This window comes from Narcine bancroftii, chromosome 4 (genome assembly GCF_036971445.1).
Source record: "Narcine bancroftii isolate sNarBan1 chromosome 4, sNarBan1.hap1, whole genome shotgun sequence".
NCBI lineage: Eukaryota > Metazoa > Chordata > Chondrichthyes > Torpediniformes > Narcinidae > Narcine > Narcine bancroftii.
In genome coordinates, this window is record NC_091472.1 from 130,086,457 (window position 1) to 130,096,754 (window position 10,298).

Sequence of the window (10,298 nt, forward strand, 5' to 3'; positions counted from 1 at the left end):
AAGTTTTGCACTGGGGGCTTTGAACATCTATGAATCTTGAACTGCTGATAGGCCATACAGGACCTGGCCTACAGCATGACGTATCTTCTCAGCCCATGCCAGACAAATTTGAGGCACACCATGGCTGTAACAGAGGGATGGGAAAGGCATGGATGGTCAAATAGGCGCCATCACCAGGATAGTGGGAGAATGGGCCAGGGTAGACTGGTGGAAGTGTCACACAATAACGTGAGGCCCTGTGGGTGTGGTTGAAAATCTGTCACTTTCAACCCTGTGGTTGCTGTCTGGTAAGTCTGCACATCCTGATCTACCAACTGGTCTTGGGCCAATTTCTCCACATTAAAGCCACCACAAAGTGTACAGATGGAAGGTCGGGACAATGCGTCAGCCACAAAGTTTTGTCTTCCCCACCAAATGCTGGATGTCCATGGTGAATTTTTCTGAGATGAAAGGTCTTAAACTGTTGTCTGGTGGTTCACGGATCAGAAATCTTTTTAAAGGCAAATGTCAGATGCCTATGGTCTGTATATGCTGTAAACAGTTTGCCCTCCAGCATATTATTGGAAATGTCTCAATGCTAAATGAAGGGCCAACAGTTCCCGATCAAATACACTATATTTGAGTTCCGGTGGTCTGAGGTGCATGATAAAAAAAAGGCTAGAGGGTGCCAATGAACTGTTCCAACACAGCACCGACTGCCCTATCAGAGGCATCCACTGTGAATGGCAATGAGGCCATAGTATCAGGATGCAACAGCAATGTAGTATCCATGAGTGCAGCCTTGGCCTCCTTAAATACAGAGTCAGCTTCTGGGGTCCATTGAATGTCCTTAGGCCTGCCCTGGAGCAATGCAGAGGGCTCAACATGTAAGAAGCAGCCAGAACGAAACAGTGATAAAACATCACCATACCCAGAAATTCCTGAAGCCCTTTAGCCATGGCCGGTCTGGGGAAGTGCTGGATGGGGTCCACCTTCTGCAAAAGGGGCTTTGCCCCCTCAGGTGTTATATGATGTTCCAAGAAATCATTGGTGGTGAGGTTGAATTGACACTTAGCGGGGTTCACCGTGAGGCCATATTCCTCCAAATGCCAAAATATGACAAATGGAGTTTGTGCGACTGAACGTCTGGGCTGGCAATAAGAATGTCGTCAAGGTAGATAAACACAAAGTCCAAGTCTTTGCCCATGACATTCATCAGCTGTAGAACAGTTTGCGCTGCGTATTTGAGGCCAAAGGGCCAGCGCAAAAAATCAAATAGGCCACTTTTCGAACGTCCACTGGGTGCACTTAAATCTGGTGATATCCTTTTACCAGATCCACCTTGGAGAAGACCTGCCACCATGAAGGTGAGCAGCAAAGTCCTGAATGTGTGGGACAGGTTATCTATCCGGAACTGTAATATTATTCAAATTGTGGTAATCACTGCATGGATACCAACAGCCCCATTGCTTCAGGACCATATGCAAGGACTATTTGAACATTGGATGAGTCCCATTTCTTCCATAGCTTTAAACTCCATTTTAGCCTGAAGATATTTGTCAGGTGGAAGTCTCCTTGCCCTGGAATGAACAGGTGGCCCCGTAGTTTTGATGGGCTGTCGAGGTGCCATGAGAACTGGAGGCCAAAAGTGATGGGAAATCAGCCAATGGTGCAGTGTATTTATTCAAGACTAGAGTGTGAACTCCAAGAGAGGCAAAGGAACAATTCCGGAACATAAGAGATATTTCTGGAATGTGGTGACATGGACTAGCTGACCACATTTCACATCCACCAACAGTTCATGTGCTCTGAGGAAGTCCACTCCAAGGATGTCCTGACCCACTTTAGCGATCACACAGTTCCAACGGAAAGTCACATTGACCTAGTAACCTGGTGCATGCCAAAAGTGTTGATGGACGTTCCATTTGCCACTTGCAATGGGGTCCCCTTGGGCCTGTGCGTTTTCTCAAAGAATGAGGGTGGCACCAGGCTGAGCTCTGCACCTGTGTCAATCAGAAATTCTATCTGGTCACGGCAGTCGAGCAAGTACAGAAAGCCAGTTCAAGAACCAGCCTCCAAGGCCACTATCGTCAGCAGGCCATGTCATTTCCTGTCAGGTCTTCCAGCCAGTTGGCCAGGTAAGTACATGGAGGCACACACCTTCAGGCATTCCTTCCCCAGCAGCGGTGATAGAAAGACCACTCTCTTCTTTTATCAGGAAAGTCAGTCCTCTTTGGTTGCGCTGCCACCACAGGAGGTGCACAAGCTTCTGGAGGCACACAGGTACTATATCAGCTGCATGTGCACCGTGCTCTGCTGGGGCATGCCATTACAGCCTATCAGCTTCTTGGGCAACTGTATATGGGTCACTGAATTCCATTCCAGCGATGGCAGTGGAGACATGTACTGGGAGTTGGACAGAAACAGTGTCTCAAATAGAAAACAGTTAGTGTGGCCATTATCGAGCGCAACCATTTCCATCATAAGGTCCAAGGAGCTCAGTCACCCAATCCCTGCACATTCAGGACCCGAATACCACACTCGTGCTTGCTGAGCTCCAACCTGTCCAGTAAAAATTGACGGAACCGCATATATTTTTGGTCCGTTGTTAAGTTCTCAAGATACCGGCTCACCTTCGCAGCCATAGCGGAATCCAGAGCACTAACCACATGCCAGAATTTGGAATTTAGAGACAATGCCTCTCAGGTTAAAATGAGCTTCAGCTAGCTGAAGTGAAGCCTTTGGCTGGTGAGCCCAAAAGAGTGGGAGATGAACATCCACAGCATTAATAACAGCTGCAGCTGAAGCTGATCCAGCATCCTGCATGGCTAATAAGATGTTGAAAAGGTTCCACTGTTGTTGGAACCTGTCAGGATCACCAATATAGTGTCTGCCACAGCAACACAATCAAATAAATGCTCATTACTCACAGTTTTCAGTAGAATGCCTTTTATCATGCAATCTGCCCTCTTTTACTTCACTTCTGGTTCAGAAGCCCGAAACTGGAAGTGAAGTCACTACGTATCCGCAAAGCATCCCTCCAAGACTTTGGAGGGTCCATGCCATCTTCTCAGGTGAATACACTGTGGTGATTCGGCCAATCCTAGGCTGCAACCACTCGGCCCGCTACACGATATTGTTTGGGTGTGGAGAGGGGCAAGGGTTGATGAACATGTCACAGAGATTAGGTTACGGGAAGTGAGATAGATCATGTTGCTCTGAGAACAGGCATCAGCCTGATCGGAAAAATTCCCTCCTATGTGATAATTAAATTTGGATTTTCCATAAAACTTATTCATGGAGGGATTGGAGGGTTGCACATGTGGTTCCGCTGTTTAAGAAAGGGTCCAAATGTAAACCTGGGAATTATAGGCCCGTGAGTCTGACGTCTGTGGTGGGCAAGTTGACGGAACGTGTTCTGAGGGATGGTATTTACAAATATTTGGAGGTACAGGGAGTAATCAGCATGGTTTTGTCAGGGGTAGATCATGCTTGACAAACCTGATTGAGTTTTTCGAGGGGGTTACAAAAAAGGTTGATGAAGGGAAAGCTGTGGATGTTGTCTATTTAGATTTTAGTAAAGCTTTTGACAAAGTTCCCCACAGGAGGTTAGGAAAAAAGGTGGAGCCATTAGGTATAAATAAGGAGGTAGTGAAATAGATTCAGCAATGGTTGGATGGGAGGTGTCAGAGAGTAGTGGTAGAAAATTGTTTGTCCAATTGGAGGCCGGTGACTAGTGGAGTTCCTCAGGGATCGGTCCTGGGTCCACAATTTTTTGTTATATATATTAACGATCTGGAAGTAGGGGTGGAGAATTGGATAAGCAAGTTTGCGGATGATACAAAGATTGGTGGTGTTGTGGACAGTGAGGAAGATTACCATAGATTAAAAGGTGATTTAGGAAGGCTGGAGGTGTGGGCTGAGAAATGGCTGATGGAATTTAATACAGATAAGTGTGAGGTTACATTTTGGAAAGGCAAATCTAAGTAGGTCATATGCATTAAATGGTAGGCTATTGAGATGTGCAAAGCAACAAAGGGATTTAGGAGTGATGATAAATAGTACCCTCAAGGCTGATACTCAGGTAGATGGTGTGGTGAAGAAGGAATTTGGAATGTTGGCCTTCATAAATCGGAGTATTGAATTCAAGAGTAGGGAGGTTATGATGAAATTGTACAAGGCATTGGTGAGGCCAAATTTGGAGTACTGTGTACAGTTTTGGTCACCAAATTATAGGAAAGATATAAACAAAATAGAGAGAGTGCAGAGAAGGTTCACGAGAATGTTGACAGGATTTCAAGGTTTGAGTTACAGGGAAAGGTTGTGCAGACTAGGGCTTTTTTCTCTGGAGCGTAGAAGATTGAGGGGGGACTTGATAGAGGTGTTTAAGATTTTAAAAGGGACAGACAGAGTAAATGTGGATAGTCTTTTTCAGTTAAGAGTGGGGGAAATTCAAACTAGAGGGCATGGTTTAAGATTGAAGGGGGAAAATTATAAGGGGAACATGAGGGGAAATTTCTTTACGCAAAGGGTGGTAGGAATGTGGAATGAGCTTCCAGCAGACGTGGTTGAGGCGGGATCATTGGTTACATTTAAGGATAGACTGGATAGTTACATGGAGAGGAGAGGACTGGAGGGGTATGGACCGGGTGCTGGTCAGTGGGACTAGGAGGGTGGGAATTTGTTACGACATGGATTTGTAGGGCCGAACTGGCCTGTTGTGTGCTGTAAGTGGTTATATGGTTATATGTTATGATAATGGGTTTGTTGTCATATCCGTTGTACAATGCATACATACACCAAAATTCTTTAAGATAAAATAGTACAATTGTGTACATTAAATTTAAAATAGATGATAAGTACAAAAGATAGGCCATTAATAAATATTCACAGTTCCATAGTGCAAGAGGAAAAATAATGTGACAGGCCTTTTGTGGTGTCAGAGCAGCCTATAATTAGGTTCAAAAGCATGATAGCCATTGGAAAGAAACTCTTCTTGAACCTAGAATTACTGGTCTTCATTCTTCTGTACCTTCTACTTGAAGGTAGCAGTGAGAAGAAGTTGTGACCTGGGTGATAGGGATCCTTTATTAATGGGAAGTTGGAGTTTGTAATAGGCCTGACTGTGTTTGCTCCCTTCTGCAGCATTCTGCATTCCTACACACTCGAATTACCAGACTGTAAAACAGTATTCTGTACTTTCAAAAGTGCACCTGCAGAAGTTTGATCAAATATTTGAAAACATACCAAATCTCCTCAGACTTCTTAGAAAGAATAGGCATTGATGTCCCTTCTTCACAGTTGCCTCGATATGCTCGCTTTAGGAGAAGAGTTGTGAAATATAGACTTCCAGGAACTGAAGGAATTAACTCTCTCCATCTCTGTCCTTCAATTTAGACAGGTCTTTCTGCCTCTCCTTTCTAAAATCAACAATAAACTTCTTGGTGACGTTGAAAGCAAGATTGTTGTTTTGGCACTACCCATCTGACTCTCGATTGCATTCCTGTATTCTGATTCATAATTTCCAGTGATTCGACCAATAACAGTGGTGTCATCAGCGAATTTATAGATTGCGGTAGAGTGGATCTTGGGTAAGCAGTCATGAGTGCACAGGAATTAAAGCGGGGACTGCACAGGAATTAGAGCAGGAGTCTAAGCACTCAACCTTGGGGTGCCCCTGTATTGGTGGCTAATGAGGAGGAGGTGATGTTGCCAATCCACACTGTTTGGGGTCTACTGTTGAAGGTCCAGTTACAAAGGGATAAACAGGGTACAAAATCCCTCAGTTTGATCATAGGTTTTGCTGGTATGATATTGTTGAACGTCAAACTGCCGTCAATGAAAACAGCCTGCTGTAGATGTTTCTGTGGTCTAGGTGAATGCAGATAGCTTTTTCTATTGACACCATCTCGTTTGCTGTGAATTGAAACATTCTAGGAAAATGTCAGTAATCAGCAGCAAAAGCTTGATTGTCCTTCCTTTAAACATTGCCATTTGCCTCTCCCCTGCTCTCCAAAATTTTCTCCTACATTACCCTCCCTTCCACAACCTAACCATTTAGTGGGAGCTGTAGGGCACTGGCTCTTTCATACCATTGTTATGAGCCCAGAGAACCCCAAAACCCAGCAGCAATAGATATTCACCGACAAATGGTTACCTAAATAAAAAATTGCTTTTAATTATCATTAAACATGAAAACAGAATCAAACTTTAACTTATTACTATTAACTTAACTAATCTAATTTAACCCCCTTCTAATTCTAAGCGCACACGTATGTAATGTGTATGTAAGTTCAGAAAAGTTCTTTGATTCACAGTCCAATCTCACTTCTCATTCCTCCAAGTTCATTGGTTGCAGGCAATTCTTATGCTGTGCACAGAATTGAATATTTATGAAATTTACCAGGCTTTGGTGTTAGAAAGGTAAATGGTTACTGCTCAAGAAGGTTCTTGTTGGTTTTCAGAGAGAGATTTGCTGTTTGCTGGACACCCACAACTGATTTCTTGTAACCAGCCACTTCCATGTCTTGCCGAAGAAACTTGCCCCATCAAGGTTCTCCAGATGATAACCTCTTTCATTCAGGTCACCACAGAGTTCCTTTTTGTTTCTCTTATTTCAACTGAAACATTAGGCAGCCAGTTCTCTCCTCTTGCATGAACCACAAGGGCTTTGACCAGTCTGAACTAAGCTGTCACAATGCATCTTCCAAATGGGGTTTGCAACAAGCTTTCCAGCTTATCCTGTTCCAGTCCCAGCTGCTGCTGCTGACTGTGGAACTGCAGAACTCAATTCTCTCTCCCTCTCTCTCAAAGATAAATCCTGTTTTACTCTCTCTGCTTGCAAAACTACATGACCCTTTTAGAACAGTAAGTTTCACTCTAGACAGCCTGCAGTTCCGATGAGTTCTTTCATCTGTTGCCTTTTTGTAAACAATCTATTAGTGAAGTATCTTGGGCACTCTCCAAAGCTTTTGCAAAGGCTCTTGGCGCCGGACTGTCTAGCACGAGCAGAGCTCCAGCATTTTAAATAAGATCTGTTTTAAAGTGTTTTTATGTGACCTACACTAAAAATCCTGCACCAGTTTATCTCCCAAAAAAATATCTATATATAATACAAACACAACATAATCTGTCACATTGTAATATAGCTAAACCAGGATGGACCAAGAATTGCCATCTGTGTGCCTCATTTACACTCTCAGCAAATGGGAGTCTGTTAAAAAAAAAATCACATTTGCTTGCACCTTTTGCCTCCACATGCCGAGTTCTTCCAACATTCTTTTTATTCATGTTTGCATCATCTTTGTGCCCTTGGTTCCTATGCAGAACTCTCTGAAGCCTTAAACTGTGTTTACAAAATTTCTGAATTATTATGACTATAATTAAAAGAAAACAAATGAAAATTTTGATGTATCATTGGTGACTTGACAAGAGCTTTATCATGCCCATAAGTAATTAATAGGGAAGTCTGAGGCAAAGATGACTTACTGGTTTGGTTGGGGGCGGGGGGAGGATCACACATATTTGTAAGACAAAAATAGGAAAATAATATTAAAATAAAGCATACAAAAATAAAAGAAAGATTAATAATTTTCTTAAAACAGCATAAAATATATGTGTATAACTATCTTTCCATCTATATATACATGTGTGTGTGCGCGCATGCAGTATATATATATATATATATAGCTATCTATACAGTATATAAAATATATATATACACACATATGTGCACACAGTGTGAATATGTACAAACATAGAGATACACATTTTGTTATTTTTATTTTTATACACACACCCACATATATTTTTGTATGTGGGTGTGTGTGTATTCACACACATGCAGTATAACTCTGATATTCCGATTATCCAAAATGGTCAGATCTGGGTTCAGATAACCGGGCTTTCTTTAAAAAAAGATCAATAGCAACAGCTAATCACTTGTAACAGTGCTTAAGGGAAGACTTTTTAAACATGAAATAATGTTTAAATCTCACCAAAAAAAACCTGAACAAAATTAGATAAATCCAACACCAAAAATTTGAAATTCTTGTCAGAGATTTTTCCAAAGTTCAAAAAAAAATTTCAACCTATGATGTCATTTCAGCTCTGAAATATTTTGGATAGCTGAGGATTTCTGATTGTTTCAGATATTGTCATTTATACAAAATTTTTTTGGAAGTGAAATGAAGTCATTTTTGCTTCTAAATTTTTTGGTTAAATAAGGATTTCTGATTTTTCTGAAATCCTCAATTATCCGAAGAAATTTTCAGAGCTAAATATACATCTGGCCCAAAAATAATTTGGATAACTCAGTGTGTCTTGTTGTTGTGTGTGTGTGTATTATTATACACACAGACACACACTATATATATAGATAGATAAATCTATTCATTTATTTATTTATATAATGTATAGTAGATCACAAACATAATCATGAACATACTCTTATTGTTTCAGCCTTCTTTACCTGAGGAATTTGTACATTAATATTTTAATAGACAAATTACTGAAGCTATAAATTTCTTTTTGATTTCAGAGCCCACCCCCCCCCCCCTCAATATTCTCACACATCTGATCATCTGGCCAGTGATTTGTTAGCAGTGTTCCAATCACTTGCTTTGGTGTTTGATAATAAACTGTATTTTCTCCCATTAGACACAGCCCTTTCCGGCAGCATAAGACGAAAGACAAGCATGAGATTGACCGCATGACGCTCACAATGGTAAGGAAATTGATTTTTCAACAAAAACACCATTCACAAATGAGACAGTTCAACAAGAAGTTTATCGTATTGGATCATTCATACCTCAGACTTTATCAAAGCTCCCCTCTGCTAATGTTTGCCTCTGCCTGGCAGAACTTGTTCTCACCTTAAACAAGATTCCTCTCACTTTCTACAAATCAATGACGTGGGCTTGGGCAATTGCATGGGCCCGAACCACAGCTGCCTTTATGTTTGCCTCTTGGAAGTTTTCTTGTTATTCTGAAACTGCTCCACAACTTGCCTCCACTACAGTGACAACTGCATTGGTGCTGCTTCCCGCATCATGTAGACCTCATCACTTATCAGCTCTGCGGCTGCTCACCCAGTCTCAAATTCACTTCTACTATTTCTCTCTCCTTTCTGTATCTCTGTCTTCATCTCAGGAGGAAAACTATCCTCTGTCCTTCACTATAAAACCACTATCTCCCACAGCTACATAGTCTACACTTCATCCCGCCCTGTCTCTTGTCGACACCATCCTTTCTCAGCATTTTTGTCAGTGCTGCATATGCTCAGAAGATGAGTATTTCTACTCCTGGACAACTGAGATATCTTCCTCTTTCAGGAAATTTGGGTTCCCCTCCACTATAGTTGATGCACCTCATCCATTCTGCCCACTCCCCACATGTTTTCTTGTTATTCTTGTTTTCTTGCAGGGCAGAGGAAAAGATCACTTGGTCCTAAACTTCCACCATACCTGCCTGCTCATCCAACACACGTCTACTATCTAATCCCACCACCAATCAAATCTTCCCCTCCCCATCTCTTTCTTTTTTCAACAGGGACCACTCTCTCCATTTCTCCGTGGTTCTCTTGTCCTTCCCTACTAATTCCTCCTTGTCCACATGCATGTATCCCTTATGCAGTGCATGTGCCTACACGTACTCCATCCAAGGACATTAATAGCCTTTCCAAGTGAGACAGAGGTTCACATGCATCCTCCAACCTCTCAGAGTTCTTGATATGTCCACTTTGGCAAGACCAAGAGCATTCTAGGTGACTGCTTTACCAAACACTGACACTCTGTCCACAATGGCCATTTCCAAATCATTTAAACTCCCTCCCTGTACCCAACCTTCTCCTCAGTGTTTTTGCTTGTACACTACTTTTAAGTAAAATTAGATTCAGAGATATATAGTGCTGGAAAATGGAGGTTTGCATTGCCGGTTTTCCTCAATGGCAATTTTATGACGCTTGCAAAATATTAATAGTCAAGGTGATAAACAGAAATTACTCACTATCCTCATTTCACAGTTTTGTTTCTATTTGAAACTGACCATTACCAAACAAATGATCCTTTATCTATCATGTGAGTGAGAGAATGATGGATTACAGCAAAACTTTGGCCTGAATCTGATATAGAATTGGAAGTATGGTGTGTTATATTCTTCAAGGGAGAAGAATATAAAGAAAAATATTGATGTGTAAAATGTAATAAACACCCCTGCTTCTCAGTTACAAGTTTTCAAGTTACATTTATTCATATATATGCGTAATTTATATTAAGCTACAAATGATTCAACTCACACAAGGTTCCACCACACATTTATAG

The 10,298-nt window shown here is 41.6% G+C and overlaps 1 protein-coding gene and 1 long non-coding RNA gene across 2 annotated transcripts in view; one reads left to right on the forward strand and one right to left on the reverse strand.

Moving 5' to 3' along the window:
* The window catches only part of grk3 (G protein-coupled receptor kinase 3), a 349,456-nt gene that overhangs the window by 273,290 nt on the left and 65,868 nt on the right, over positions 1–10,298 (forward strand). The window contains exon 14 of the mRNA XM_069932852.1: positions 8,638–8,704. Coding sequence (XP_069788953.1) covers positions 8,638–8,704 — 67 coding nt within the window. The remainder of the gene's footprint in view (positions 1–8,637; positions 8,705–10,298) is intronic.
* Positions 1–10,298, reverse strand: part of LOC138761162 (uncharacterized) — a 174,747-nt gene that overhangs the window by 36,790 nt on the left and 127,659 nt on the right. The gene's annotated exons all lie outside the window — the stretch shown is intronic.